This window comes from Dipodomys ordii, unplaced genomic scaffold, assembly GCF_000151885.1.
Source record: "Dipodomys ordii isolate 6190 unplaced genomic scaffold, Dord_2.0 Scaffold123, whole genome shotgun sequence".
Classification (NCBI taxonomy): Eukaryota; Metazoa; Chordata; class Mammalia; order Rodentia; family Heteromyidae; genus Dipodomys; species Dipodomys ordii.
Window position 1 is genome coordinate 4,785,642 of NW_012267339.1, and position 15,754 is coordinate 4,801,395.

At 36.3% G+C, this 15,754-nt stretch overlaps 1 protein-coding gene across 1 annotated transcript in view; it reads right to left on the reverse strand.

Moving 5' to 3' along the window:
- The window catches only part of Fam198b (family with sequence similarity 198, member B), a 52,499-nt gene that overhangs the window by 20,058 nt on the left and 16,687 nt on the right, over positions 1-15,754 (reverse strand). Inside the window, exon 3 of the mRNA XM_013029832.1 lies at positions 12,766-12,980. Coding sequence (XP_012885286.1) covers positions 12,766-12,980 — 215 coding nt within the window. The remainder of the gene's footprint in view (positions 1-12,765; positions 12,981-15,754) is intronic.

Below are 15,754 nucleotides of genomic sequence, written 5' to 3' on the forward strand. Positions count from 1 at the left end.
GCTGGAAGTGGCGCTGTGGCTCAAGTGGTAGAGTGCTAGCCTTGAGCTGAAGAGCTGAGGGACAGTGCCCAGGCCCAGAGTTCAGGCCCTACAACTGGACCCCAAGAAATAAAAATAAAATAAAATCTCAAACTCTCAACACTATAGAATCTGAGAATCACAGAAATGATATCTGGCAGTAACTAAGTATGCTCTTATCCCTCCCAAACCCACCCTCCTCTCAGTTTTCCTAGTTACATAGGAGCTTGCTTATTTTTTCTGAAAAGCTATCACAGAACAGTGATGATCCAAACTTGGTGATTCCAGGATGCTGGGTACTCTTAAATAATGAATAGGAGTCCTCAATTATAAAGGTTATTTAGCATATCAAAATAAAAGCTGAGAGTTTTCAAATTGCTATATATCAAATTCACTGCGAAACAACCTTATACATGTTAATACAAAACAAGTGCTATGGGAAATTGAAATACCTTTTTTTTTTTAGTGAGAAGTAGAATTGTTCTTTCAAGTTAGGTTTTAACCCTTCATCCCAAACAAATACATGAGAGCTTTCCCTCAGTAAAACATGGCACTGTTAGATACAATACATGTGACTGCTTGTCACCCAAGGCACCAAAAGTGTTGTCACACAGATGTACTTACAGGTATTAATTAGTAAATTTCTTTTTTAATTATCTTTAAGTAGTTATGCAAAGGGGTTGCCATTCAATGTCAATTTACAATTGCAATGCATCTTGATCAGTGTCACCTCAGTTCATCATTCTCCCCCTCCTTCCCAACCCTAACATTTTCTCCCCCTTTCGTCCCAATACTACCTATCAATTTTCCTAGTTTCACAGCATATACACTGAAAAATAGGAATGCATTTTCCTCCCCTTGACTTCATTTATCTCTCCCTCTCCTTGACCTCCATCTCTCACATCCCCAGTGCCACGTTGGTTTTTCTAAGGAATTACATCATTTGAATTCATCTCTACACATAATACACTTCCATTAATATTTGTGCCCTTGCATTTGACCTTGTATGTGTTTACTTATGTATTTACAAATTAGATCTAACTTCCACCCATGAAAGAAGACATTTATCATTTGTCTTTCTAGGCCTCACTTACTTAACATAAAAATTTTAATTTCTATTGCTTCACCAAAACATTCTTAAAAGAATTTACATTTGGAGGAGGAATGGGTGGGTGGGCAGGGGGAGGCTGGGAAGGGATGGGAAGGGGAAACAAAGGAGGAGGCTACAATGCTTGATAAGAAATGTACTCATTATCTTGTCCATGTAATTGTAACTCCTCTGTACAGTATTTTCACAATAAAAAATAAATAAAAATTAAAAAAAATACCAACATGGAAAACACAAAGAAGTCCCAATGTTGTTATGAAAACATCTTTGTCCTATGGACTCCTTGAAAAGCCCACAAAAGTCATTGCCCCAAAACAGTCTCATTTAATGTGAACATATACATTTCATGCATTTCTTAATGAGATATATTCATAAACAACAATGCAAATATGGCTCAGAAAAGCATGAGACAAATGTGGTCCTTGTTCTAGTCTCACACTGGTGAAGAAGCTCCTAGGTAACCTTTCATTTTCTCTCCCTGAGTCTATTTCTCCCTTAACCTATAGTGAGCCATGCCAGTTTTGAAACTTTTACATACAAATATATATGTAATGCATAGATACACAGCAGTGTATTAATAGGAATACCTCACAGAACATGCAAGTTTTTCAAACCTTGGATTCTGGTAAATATCAGGCATTGAGATACCAAGTTTTAAATTTGTTTCCTACATAATAATACTGAGGTCTAAATACATGGACTCCATTTCCCCTGGAAAATGCTAGTCAGAAAGTCTCTGATTCAATGACACAATGTTACTAAAAACACAATACAAACCTGATAACTGATGTGTCAAATTGCCCATGAATCTCAAATGGCTATCTATGGATTCACATACGCTTTTCCAGATCCCTGATCTCTTCAGCAGCAATTTGGAATTACACTTGTGACTGAAACATACCAACTAGGCACTAAGGTGTTTCAACATAGTTGAAACTATGGTTGTCTTGGATATACAAGACTAAGAAAATAACATATCTGACTGGATATTTTTCCCCTTAAACTAATACAAGAGCAAAGACCTGTTTGACCAATTGCTTAGTTTGCATTTTATATAGATAAAGCTTTAGGACCATCAATAACAGGAATTTCTGTGAAACAATGCTAAATAACAAGTATAAAAATAAAGTTGTACTAAAATATGGCCCAGTAACCTAGGCATATATTCACAAGAAATGGCATTGCTGTTTCAAAGAGACAGCTACATGATCATGCCTACTGCAGCATTATGGTCAGAAGCTAAAATAGCAGAGTGAATGAAGTAAATGCAATATATATTCACAATGGAGTATTATCCAGCCATAAAAGTTGTGAAATCCTGGCACGGGACAACAAGTAAGTCAGACACAGAAAGACAAGAAGCACATGTTCTCAGGTGAAAGCTGAAAGAATTGATGTCATCGAAGTTGAAACTGGAGAATTTGAGGAAAGGGAGGATGGGAAAGTGATACTGACAGACAGGCAGAATAAGATAATGCTCTCTCACACAATAAGGTTGACAACAACTAATTTCAGAGCTAGTAGAGAGGATTTTAAATAGTCTTAACAGAAATAAATGATAAATGTTGAGATTATAGATGGATCAATGACCCCAATCTGATCCTTCCATATTAGTTGAAATTTCATATTGAGTTAAAATTTCATATTGAGCTGAAATTTCATATTGTGTTGAAATTCCATAGTGTATTTGATAAATATGTACAATTAAGTGTTGATTTAAAAGTTTTAATTATGTAAAAGAAAAAATATTTATAAAATCTGAAGGATTTCTTTTAGAAGCAGATTCCTGAGGAACAAACTGGGGAGATAGATACTCTTTGAGGCAGATCACTCAAAAGGACGGATATGTTGACATGCACCTATAATCCCAACAAGTGAGAAGCTGAGGCTCAGGGGCTACAGAGTGAGATGCTGTCTCAGAAAGAAACAATAATAACAATAATATGCTCAGATACACCAACAAACTGACTGCAGAGGCCAGGTGGCTAATAAACTGGACCTCTATGGTACGCATGGGTCAGTGTGTGGATAAGTAACTTTCTCTCCAGTGTTTCTAACATGGAAAACTTGTTCGTTTCTGTGAAGTGAGAGCATGTGGTCTCTAAAAGTCAAGTCACCACTAGAAAAATGGTCTTAAACCTCAAGGAAGACTCATAACTCAGAGCCTTTTTATTTACTTCCCCATCAGTCATATGCTTAAGGAGAATTTTAGCACCAGAAGTATGTCAATCAAGGCCCATAAAATAGGAACCCAATCTGAGTACCCATGGCTCACAGTTGTAATCCTAGCTACTCAGAAGACTGAGAACAGAAGTTCTAAAGTTGAAAGCCAGCCCAGGCAGGAAAGTCCAGGAGACCCTTACTTTCAATTAACCAGCAAAAAGCCAAAAGAGGTTCAAGTGGTAGAGTACCAGCCTTGAGGGAATGAGCCATGCGAGCTTGCAAGGCTATGAATTCAAAACAACAACAATAAAAACAAACAAATAAACAAAAACCCATTTGAAGAATAGGCCAATGAAATTCTGCTGTTAGTTTTCTCTCATCCCCAGATGAGAAGGCTATGGTTGATCCCTTGTTGTCACTGTAGTTGATATTAGGACCCAGTGTATTGCATATATATTTATCTGAGTTAGGAAAAGAAAGAGGAACAACAAGATGGTGAGACAAATGACAAAGGGAGAATCAAGGCAGCAACAATACTCACAAGACAATATGTTGGAAATGGACTTTACCACTTGCAGGCAGGGGAGTTGTGGGAGGAAAAGTGGAAGAAAATGAAGGAGGGGGTAACAATATTTGAAAAGAAATGTACTCACTACCTTATGTACGTAACTGTGACCCCCTCTGTACATCATCTTGACAAAATTATATTCTTTTTTAGAAAACGCCTAGTTGACCTCATCAGAGAGAGATTTTGGGGACCTTTGAGATCAGACATTGTTGGAAAGGGCAAAAATCATGCTTGTAATTGTTTGTGAGTGATGGGCACATAGGTGTCCATTGTAGTATCTTGTCAACATTTGGATGTGTTTAACTTTTCCATGATGTTTTCGGTGCTAGGGATTGAACCCACATTGGCATACTACATATGCCAATCGCATGCTTTCCCACTCAGCTACATCACCAAACTGAGTAGATTTTAGTGCACTTCCACATTTAAACATTATTTTCTAATCAAATAGAAACTTTAGGCAGTTAAATGGAGAGAGGAAAAGTGGGCAACCATAGTTATAACACTCAGTGTATATATGTGAAAGTGGCGCAGGTAACTTGAGGCAATGGGTGGCATTTGGGACAAGTTGAAGAGAAGATGAAAAGGGTAACATTGAATAAGTTGCATTGTATTCATTAACTGATATGTTGAATTGAAACCTCTCCGTACAACTACTTAAACATAATAAAAACCATAAAATATAAAGAAATTGAACCTTTTAGAGTTTTTTGGCCAGATATTATATGATAAAAAGGAAATAGGAAAGATTAATCTGGCAATGATTTGCTCATGAAATGATATCTAAGACTGTAGAAAAAGAAATCAGTTGTGAACCTCTTACAGTGTCTCAGCATACATTGGAAAGAGTCTCTTAAAATGATAATAGAATTGGTAACAGGAAGAGTAGTTCATGATTTCAAAGAATTGTCAAAGTTTGCCGGTGCTTGACTATGAGGCACAAAGCAAAGGAAGATTAAAAGATGACACAAAACATTCAAATATGCCATATTTTAAAATAGTAATATGAAAATAATGAAAAAACAGGTAAGCCAAGAGGGCAAATCATTTAAAGATGGGTTGACTAATTTGCTTCCAAGCAACAAATTTCAGACGGTGCAGTGTCCAGTTACTACTGATAGCAAATTATTTAGCTACTCTGGCATAAAAATGAAACCATACTACTCTCTACCAAAAAGGAATGGTGTATTTAAAAATAAGGTGTCATAAATTCACCATAGAATATTGGGGGGAAATGAATAAAAATAAATAAACCAGCATGATGATACATGACTGTATTGCCAGCACTAGAAGTAACTGAGGCAGGAAGATTTTGAGTTCCAGGCCAGCCTAAGCTACATAGTGAGTCTTTGTTTTTTTTGAAGGTAATGTGACTTTTATTTTTTTAAATTTTTTTATTGTGAAAATACTGTACAGAGGGGTTACAATTACATGGGCAAAATAATGAGTACATTTCTTATTAAGCATTGTAGCCTCCTCCTTTGTTTCCCCTTCCCATCCCTTCCCATCCTCCCTCCCCTTCCCCCGTCCCCTCCACTCAATCCTCTCCGCCACCCCCCCCCCACCAAAGTTGTAAAGCTTGTTTTCGACATAAGGAAAGTCACATCTTCTTGGTACTAATATTAAAATAGACCAATTTCTCCTCTAAATTAAAAAAAAGTTTCTTTGCATATCTTATACACTTAATTTAAATCATTGTCTCTGCAAAAACCTGTTTCTTGCTCTTGCAAATTGTCTCACATGTAATATTTTTATCACAATTTCCATCTCCACACATATAAACATAAAAAAGCAATCAGCACATTGAATATAAATGGGTTGAGTATAAATAAATACTAAAGTTTCTGACCAACTCATTCATTTATTATAAGCAGTATGAGAACACTGGAATGAAATTTGTAATGCTACAGGAAAAAGATTGTAATACTACAAAAAACTAATGCTGCAAAACAATTTGTCTTGTGAACCTTCTTAAATAAGATAGTATCCTTGTCTTCCTTTGTAACATTACTAATTACCTTAAGTAACATCATCATTATTGATATGAGTTCTCTTGAATTATATTTATGGAAAAGATCAAACTTAGCCTTATAGAATTAGCATTCTATAAAACACAGTACATTTCAATGATTAGTGTTTCCATACCTGAAGTTTGGAGTCCTGTTATTTTTATGCTTAGAATGACACAGTCCCCATTTTTACCTTACTAAATGACTCCATAAGACCAAGAAAATCACTGATTCTTTCTATAAAAAGAAATTGAGAAGACATCTCAACAAACAATAAACTGCAGAAATATATTGTTCTCTAAAGCCAATGGTCCTCATCCATTTTTGCATGGTATATCCCAGACAATTCACCGTGCTAACTAATATTGCTAGATCTAATCCCGGACTTCCTTTGCTGCTTAGAGCCAGAACATTTCCTGACTACACCATTGCTCATTGTTTGTGAGCTAGCAAAAAAGGAGAAATTATACCATTTACTCTCTTGGTCTGACCAATAAGTATTAGGCCAGAAGTCATCTAGATTGGCAGTGTTCCATTTTGCAAAACAACAGAACTAACCCAAACTATTTATAATCCCAAAGTCTGGGCCCTTGGACTCCTATGCCTCTTGTTGTCAGAACACCAACCTATGATTTGCTCCTCCCTGGCACCTGACAGCTGTAGATAAAACATGTGATCTTCTTCTTGACTCAGTGACCCTCGATCACTAATAGGGTGAAAAAGAAAGGCATCTTGGGAGATTCTCATAATCTATCAAAAGAATCCCAATCAGAATTGTTCATGAAGAATCAAATATTTGTTTTGTAAAAGTACTAAGTTTCCTCATTAGGAAAGCAATAAATTCATTATTGGTGTAAAGTATTAGTTGAAATTTTTGTTTTTATTTCATCTCACCATTAAAATGGTATAAAAATGACCTATAGGAAAAAGCAGAACAGACAACTTCTTGATGTAATCCATCAGATTTAGGAAATAACTATTGAAAAGCCAAAATCAAAGAGGAGCGAGTTAACTGAAAAGAGACAGCTGGGAACAAGGCACATCAACTCATGTGGTTGTTGTGAAATTTATGGAATAAATTCATTATTCATAGCCATCTGAGCAAAAACCATCTTTAGGAAATAGGAAGTTTCAGTATGTATCATTTTTCCCTTTCAATGTACAATTTTACACTTTCAGCCCTTGTCCAGGATCCTTCTTCTGAAACTCCCTTCCCATTTCTGCAGGTTCCTCCATTTCTAGATTAAATGTCACGTTCGCTGTCCATGTTCTCTAACCAAGACCACAATATTTCTTTCTTCCTGGAGGACTTTAAATTTGATTGTGGCTCCTAATATAGTCTGCTGTGATCATCTGAACTTTCTACTAAATTCTGTAACTTTTTCAGGCCAAGAGATAGCCTCATTCCTTTTTATCACTAGCACCAAACCTGCTCACTGTCTAGAACAGACAAGAGTTTAAATAAACCTAAATTAAAGTGGAAAAAAGGATGTGTAATTTTGCTGTAATAGAGGGTGGAAGCAAGGATTTCCCACTGATAATTTCCTTAGTTTCCTTCTATGTAAACATGTTATTTTTTTTACTTCATTATGCTTCTTTTCTTCAACAATGTGGTTTTGAGTTTCAGCCATCACATTTTACACATCATTATTTATTCTCAATGTTTACAGAACTGTCAAATAGTACTTCCATAATATGGAGATAGTTTTATATTCACACTTTCATATCTATGCCATATAACACAATATCTATGATCTACTAATGATTATTGAACACATAAATATGGTGAGTGCAACTGAGCATCAAAATATTTAGCTTTATTTATTTTAATAAGTTTAAGTTTAAATAAGTGCAGTTAATTTGTTTTTGCAATAGGCCCTACAATATCTATACTTTTAGATGACTGTATCACAATCAAATCACTCATTCTGTACAATAATATTGTATATTTCAAGTTTAGGCTTTCCTGAATGTGACTGTTATATGTTAACTTTTTGTCTTTAAGGGAAAATAAACATGTTAATTTTGCACTGAACCAATATCCTTAGAAAATATATGTATATGAAAGACTCCATCAAGCAATGGTAACAATAAAGATTTAGTATTCATTTAATTCTTATGTTAATTTGAACTTCTAATACTCTTAACAAAATTGGTTGCTTCTATATTACAAGTATACTGCTATTTCACTTTTAATGGGTTTCATTTGACACTTTGGATCTAATATTTTAATGTAACCAGATAGTATTGTTTGATTTTTAAAAAATGTTCTGAGTACCTGTGACATTTCCCGACAGTTCTACAGCTAACACAAAGGTACAGAGCTGGATAAGATAGGAACTTGCCCTTGAAAAATTCAGTATATTGAAGAAGACAGACTAATCAAAAACAACTGAACCATGATAGGCTATGGTGTACAATATAAATATGATACTCCATAATAATACAAATAAGTGAAATTCATTTGGGAATGACTCAATTCAATGAACAAAAATAATATACAGTTGGTTTATTTAATTATCTCACTTTCTGGAATTTGCTTAATTAGTAAGTAATACTGACAGTCTTATACACAAGGCATGAAAGTTTTGTGCATGAGATGTTAAATCTTCTCTTTAGGTTTCTGCTATGTTCTGCAATTGTCCCATTACAGACAAAAAACAAAGGCAGAGAGCAGCTTAAGAATTTTGTTCAAGAACAAGTAATTATTAGCAGTAGTATTTCTATTTTACAGATGGATCCACAGACTCAGGTCCTAGCCACGTCACATAATATTAAGTCAGAAAACAAGGGTCTTACATCATACATTTGCTTCTGTTCTTTATAAAATTATTTGAGATGAATTTGACAAATCATAGACAATAGTAATAACTGTTCTCTAGAATACTTCTCTTTGTCATTGAACAGTAATGAACTTTGGTCTATGCAGTTTATGCACCCACACTGAAAGAAGAAAAGATCGCTTGTGTCTCTTATCCATTTGACAGGGGGTAAAATGGCAGAATCTTTCTAAATGTCAATTTGTTAGTTGGGTAAAATATATAAAAAGGATGTTAGGGGCTGGGAAGGTGGCTCAGTGGCAGAGAGCTTGCCTTGCATGCATGAGGCCCTGGGATCAATTTCTCAACACCACATAAACAGAAAAAGCCGGAAGTCACTCTGTGGCTTTAGTGGTAGAGCGCTAGCCTTGAGCTGAAGAGCTGAGGGACAGCATCCAAGCCCAGAGTTCAGGCCCCACAACGACAAAAAAAAAAAAAGGATGTTAGATGTATAAAATTAACAACTGGGTTCTGTGTTCCATTGCCCTCACTGGGGACATTGTAGAGCTGGGACACTGATACAAGCATAACTTGTCTAAGATAGCTCACAATACCCATCCAATGCATTATTGGACACCATGCAAATAAAGCTTACTTCCAATTTTAAAATAAGATAGCCAGGGTCAGTGATGAAAAAAACCTTGTTTCTTAAATAAAATTTCCTAAATCTGTTCATTCTTTATTTGTTCAATAAAAATTTCAATTAATATATTTTATAGGTCTGGGAAAATAATTCATATAATAGAGTATCTGCCTATCAAGCCAGGATTCTGAGTTCAAAACCCAGTATCACACCTCAAAAAATATTTTTAGAAACATTTTGTGATACTAAATACAGGGGGCAAAAGAATCAATTTTACATAAAACACAAAGTAAAATCTACCAAAAAAAAAAAAAGAGCCAAAGAAAAACAGCACATTAAGAAAAAGTATTACTGGGCTCCAGTGGCTCACACCTGTATCCTACCTACTTAGGAGGCTGAGATTTGAAGATCATAGTTCAAATCCAGTCCAGGCAGGAAATATATATGAAACTTTTATCTGCAATTAATCACCAAAAAAAAGCCAGAATTGGAGCTGTAGCTCCACTGATAGAGCACTAGCTTTGACCACCAAAGCTCAGAGACAGTGCTCAGGCATTGAGTTTAAGCTCAAGGACCTGCAAAAAGAAAAGAATTAAAGGAAAAGAAAGGAAGGGAAGGGAATGGAGCAAGAAAGAAAGAGAGAAAAAAAGAGAACAAGAGAGAGAAGGAAAGAGAAAGAGAAGAAGGAAGGAAGGGAGTTAGGGAGGGAGGGATGGAGGAAGGAAGGAGAGAAGGGAGGGAGAGTACTGAGGCATTACTATAATTTCAATCTAACTTGTGTCCTAGATCATCTGTTGGGAATCTTGTCACTTTGGGTGTCATGGAGCTTTTAAAAGATGGGCCTAGAGAGCCAGGCAACAGTGGGTTACACCTAGACTGGGGAGGCTGAGATTTGAGGAAAAGCCAGAAGTGGTGCTGTGGCTCAACTGGTACAGTGTTAGCCTCAAGCACAAAGAGGCTCAGGGACAGTGCCTAGGTCCTGAATTCAAGCCCAGGACGAGCAAAAAAAAAAAAAAAAAGGATGGGCCTAGTGGCAGTTCTTCAGGTCATTTCATGAGGGATGACTCAACCGATTCTCTTTCTCTTTTTATCTGTCACTTCCTTGTCATGGGAGACACAGTTTTGCCTCAGCACTCACTTTATCAGTGATGTACCACCTTGTCACAGACCAAAACTAATCATGGACTGACATGTGTGAAACTGGGAAGCACAAGAAGTCATTTCTCTTTATAAGCTTGTTAAGGCACAGAACGTTAAGTAATACAAACATATAAACTAAATAAAGTCTAATTTTCTTAATTCCAAAAAGAAAATTCAAACAAAAAGAATAAGTTCTAAAATGCAATCAAGTGATAATGATTAAACAAGACATTCCCTGAAAAAAGTCAAAATTTGAAAATATAGTATCATTCATCTCACTCATAATAAATAACTGAAAATATAAGAAACCTACACCATCCATAATATCCAAGAATATTAATTTGCTTTCTACTTCCCACAGTTGACAAGAAGTGGGAAATTAGTATTTTCAGAGCTAAAACATGAAATTGGAAAAATGCTCAACATCAAGAAGAAAGCTGTTGGACTTTGAGAAATAAATGATGAATAAGTACAAATTTTCAGATTCTTTCCAGCAGATGCTATCTTTGTGCATGTAATTTAATAGACTTTTGTACACACTAATTAACTTTTAACTAGATAAATCTGAGTTTTAACTTTAGTGCTTAGCCTGAGCTAAAATAGAGCTCTAGCTTAATGTTATAATTTGAGCAAGTTCTGAGAAAGAAGGTCAAGGGAACAAAGAGTATACTACAAAAACTTATCCACCAATAGAACCATGTTCTATATATCCCCAATCTCTGTCACAATTGATTTTATTCATAGTCTGAGTAGACTGGAGAGATGTATCTGGGTCTACAAGGACAAAGCCTAATAATCTGAGATCGAAGCACAAGCTATACCTGCAAGAAGGTGAATTAAAAGATATTATGATGGGGGCTGGGAAGGTGGCTCAGTGGTAGAGCGCTTGCCTTGCATGCCTGAGGCCCTGGGTTCAATTCTTCAGCACCACATAAGCAAAAAGAAAAAAGCTGGAAGTGGCACTGTGGCTCAAGTGGTAGAGTGCTATCCTTGAGCTGAGGAGCTGAGGGACAACACCCAGGCCCAGAGTTCAGGCCCCACGACAAGACCCAAAAAAAAAAAAGATATTATGATGTCAGTCACTATGTGGTTGTGGGAATATCACTAAAGCACTTACACAGTTTTCAGGCTCTTGTTTTGGAAAATTAGATCATGTTTCCATATAATGAGAAAGCTTGCATTGTGTAAAAGTTTTATTCTTAAGCCAGAATTCCTGAGTTTGACTGTCAATCTGTTCCCATCTAACACGTTAGCGTGCATGAATAGTAAACCCCTAGATTCTTCATAGTTTCTTGGTAACCGCCTATATCTGTTTCTCTACAAGTAGAATGAAGACAAGGCACAAACCTCAGAGAGCCAATGTTAAACAGAAGAGTCAGATATATATGCAATACATAAAACAAGCCTAAGTCAAAGCTAGACTCCTTAACACTACTTCTCCTCGGATTGAATGATAGCTCTGTAACTTGGTCCTCATTGGCCACTCAGCACCCAACACTGTGACCAGTCTTTTCCTCACAGATGTTCCTATTTCCTATTCTATATTTGATTGATTTACTCCGTACAGTTTTGTTCCTCTCTAGTTCCTTCCTGCATGTCATACATACACAGAGGGAACTAACAACAGGAAAATGTTTTCCAAGTATCTTCAAAACTGAACTAAGTTTCCACATGTTACTACTTAGCAATATAACAATAGTAAACCAGTTTCTCTGAGATTGGGGGTAGGAAATGCAGTAATCACACTGAGGGGTTGGAGATAGTCCTGAGATCTTTCTTAGAAGAAGAGTTATAGGAAACATTAAACATCAAGAATCACTCAACTAAATGGTCAATGCAGATTATTATCCAATGTCTTAATTTAAAAATTGTCAAAAATTCTTGAATGAAATGGTAGCTGTAAGATACACGGCTGAGTGGCCATTAAAACTGTGGGGTAATAGAAGGAAGACAACTCTTTACATCAGCAGGTCCAGGGGAGTGCAGCTCTACCTCTTAGCAGTCAAGATAACTTGAATAAGATATCTAACCTCCCCAAATGTCAGTTACTCACCTCCTAACAACATAAGAAAATCCCCCCAGGGCTCAATACATTGTAGCTTTAATTAATGCAACTGCTGAAGCTTGCCAGCAAATGACTTCTTCAGAGCTAAAGAAAAGACTGAAGAACATTTATGATCACTTAAAAGTGATAAGCTTTTCATACATAAGCTTTCACCATGTGTATATTACACTTGCCACATACAGCATTACAAACGAAATAACTGGCTTCAAAAACCTCCAAAAATTCCTTGGAGTCAGACTTACATAATTTATTGACAGTCTTGGATAACAACTTCTTGATTTGATGAACTTACCTGTAACAAAAAGTCAAAGAGAGCCATCTTGGACCACTCGTAGTGATGGATTTCAGTACAGTCCCACTCAGGTTTGGGGACCTTGCCATTCAGCCAGCAATTCTGTTTCAGCAATCGTTGATAAATTCCCCAGGTGAGCTTAACTGAAGAATGGGTGTCATTGCTTACTGGAGCTAAAGATGGGTCCCAGAGAATAGCAGGACATGGGTGGCCATCTGTGGAAGCAGAAAAGCAAACATAATGTGAGCAGGTGATACTATGGACTGCACACCTGCCCTTGGGCAGGTCATTCACTCCTCTGCAGCCTCACTCTCTCACCTATCTGGTGCAAGAGATTGATAGACATGTTTCATGGTCTTGTGAATGTTTGAATACCTTAACAGCAATTCTGCTGTAGTGTTATAAAGTGGAAAGTTACTATAAACAATGAATTTTTTAATAAGACAATTTATAGATGTGGCAGGAATAGGCTACTAACCATCAATAGCAACGTAATATAGTTAATGTGGTTTTATTCCACATCTACAAGCAGCCACTACAAAAAAGGAAAGAATACAGACTTTTATTGTCTATTCAATGTCTGAGTGAAGTTGCTCTATATCTGTAATAACAGCTGTCTGATTTCCTGAGGCCACATTAAAATATCAGGGGGGAAAAGGATTTTTAGAAATCACAATTTCAAAGAGAAATTGTATGGTTCATACCAATAACTGTAATCTCCAAAGAAAAGGAGCAGTCCCAGATTGATTTTCTTCTCTAATAGAAACCACACAAGCACAATGGTGCTCTGAGGAAAATGTATTCACACACATCTTCACAAAGTGTACTTAGCAAATGTCACTTATTCAACTTCATGTGCATGGATAATGTGTTTTAAAATTTGTTGTCGCTCAGATTGCTTTTTGTCTCACTCTTGAGAGTTTAGCAATGCAATGTCTTTTATTGCAAAACTGTGTAAAGAATGACAAGCCTGATTAAAGTCCTTATAACAAGAAAGACCATGATGGGGCCCACTGAACATCACTTTAGGCTGAATATCAACATCACTCTCAAGCCCCCATTTCTTCCAAATAAAGGCACTGAGGGAGTACTCAGCAGTTTGCTCACAAATTAAAAATTGGACTGATGATCTTGAAAATATAAGAAAAGGAACAGCTACATTACAAAGATCCGAAAGGCCCACTTAACTCATTCCGAACAGGCCTGAACAACACAGTCCTCTGAAATTACAACTGGAATGTCCAGACATGCCCCAAGAATGTTTAGCAGCTCTTGGAAGAAGCCTCAGATGTTCTCAGTCTACAGCCTTCTTCAATGTTTCCTTGAAACTTATTTCACTTCCCTTCTTGCTTGCTTTCTTGTGGAGTTCTTATCTACAGGAAACAGTCATCTTCTCTAACCATACTTGAAGTTGGTGACACACTAATCACAATCATTTCACTAGCATTCATCTAATCATTCTAAACACCCACATTGCAGTTTTGTTCAAAAGAGAACTTGTTCTTTTCACCTTGCAATTTGAGCCAGGGTATGTGTGAAGTCCTTTGGATCATGCAAAATATGTTACACTCGCTGGCATAATTAAGAGAAAAATAAAGGAAGAAACTTGAATCAGCACTAAAGAATTTTACTTGTACTGTCTCTCTCCTTTCTACTTATTTTTATAAATTCATTTTACTAAATGATCTAGGATGGTCCTAAATATTTCTATTAGATATAGAATTGTGATAAATGTGTATACCCCAAATACTATGCCAGTTAAAAAGAAAGAGAACATGGGAGGGAAAATTGTAGGGAAATAGAGAGAAAGAAAGAATACATTCAGGTAAAATTCAAGAGCGCCATATATCAATGTCTTTGGGCCAAAGTTTACATGAATAGTGTTTTGGATTCCTAGGGTTTAAAAGTATTCAACGGGGCCTTAACGCTAATATTGAATTTCAAAAGCACACATTAATGTACAGAATAGGCAAGACATCATGGTTTTCTTGGTAATTTATAGAAAACCCCCAGAGGTACAAGAAAATGCTGTCCAAGAAAAATCACAAATTCCTGGGCTATTTTCCCATTCTTTAGAAGCATTTGTTCCCTTGTAAAAAATAATTACAAGTAAATCTTTTCATTATAAGAAATATGGAAGGGCTGGGAAGGTGGCTCAGTGGTAGAGCGCTTGCCTTGCATGCATGAGGCCCTGGGTTCGATTCCTCAGCACCACATAAGCAGAAAAAAGAAAAACCAGAAGTGGTGCTATGGCTCAAGTGGTAGCGCGCTAGCCTTGAGCTGAAGAGCTGAGGGACAGCTCCCAGGCCCAGAGTTCAGGCCCCATGACTGGACCAAAAAAAAAGAAAGAAAGAAATATGGAAAAACAAAATGCATAGCACAGAAATCAAAATCATTGATAATTAGTAAATCGTTCTATTATTTGTATATTTACTTCTAGCGGTTTCTTACCTCAGCTATTCACATCTATTCAAATGGCCTGTAGAAACTTAGACATACAGCTAACATTTGGTTTAAGCTCAGCTCAGACTATGGAAGCAACAAGATCTTTTGAGTTATATTAATGTTCCTTCTTAGCTTTATAACAAGAGCTCATGTGTTAGGATTAAATGATACCATGCACTTAAGCCCTTATCATACTTGCATGATGAAAACTTTCAGGATGCTTTCATCTGGCTTTTTGAACTCTACAGTACTTAATGTTATCCAATCTATGGTGTTGTGGCAGGTATGACATATATGCTAAGCCTGATCTAAATATTATACAATGCCCATATGTTAACAAAACACATATACTTCCCTAATATGTAATTATAATGTTTTCATGTATCCCTTTCATTGTTAAAGGGAGAAAAATATATAGAGAAGTCAACATATAAACAATACTCTTAACCCACGCCACTGGAGAGCTCTGGCAGCATTGTATAATGACTATAACAACATATATGTCACATAATGTATCCGTCTTTAACTGATCTTTGTTGCTTAT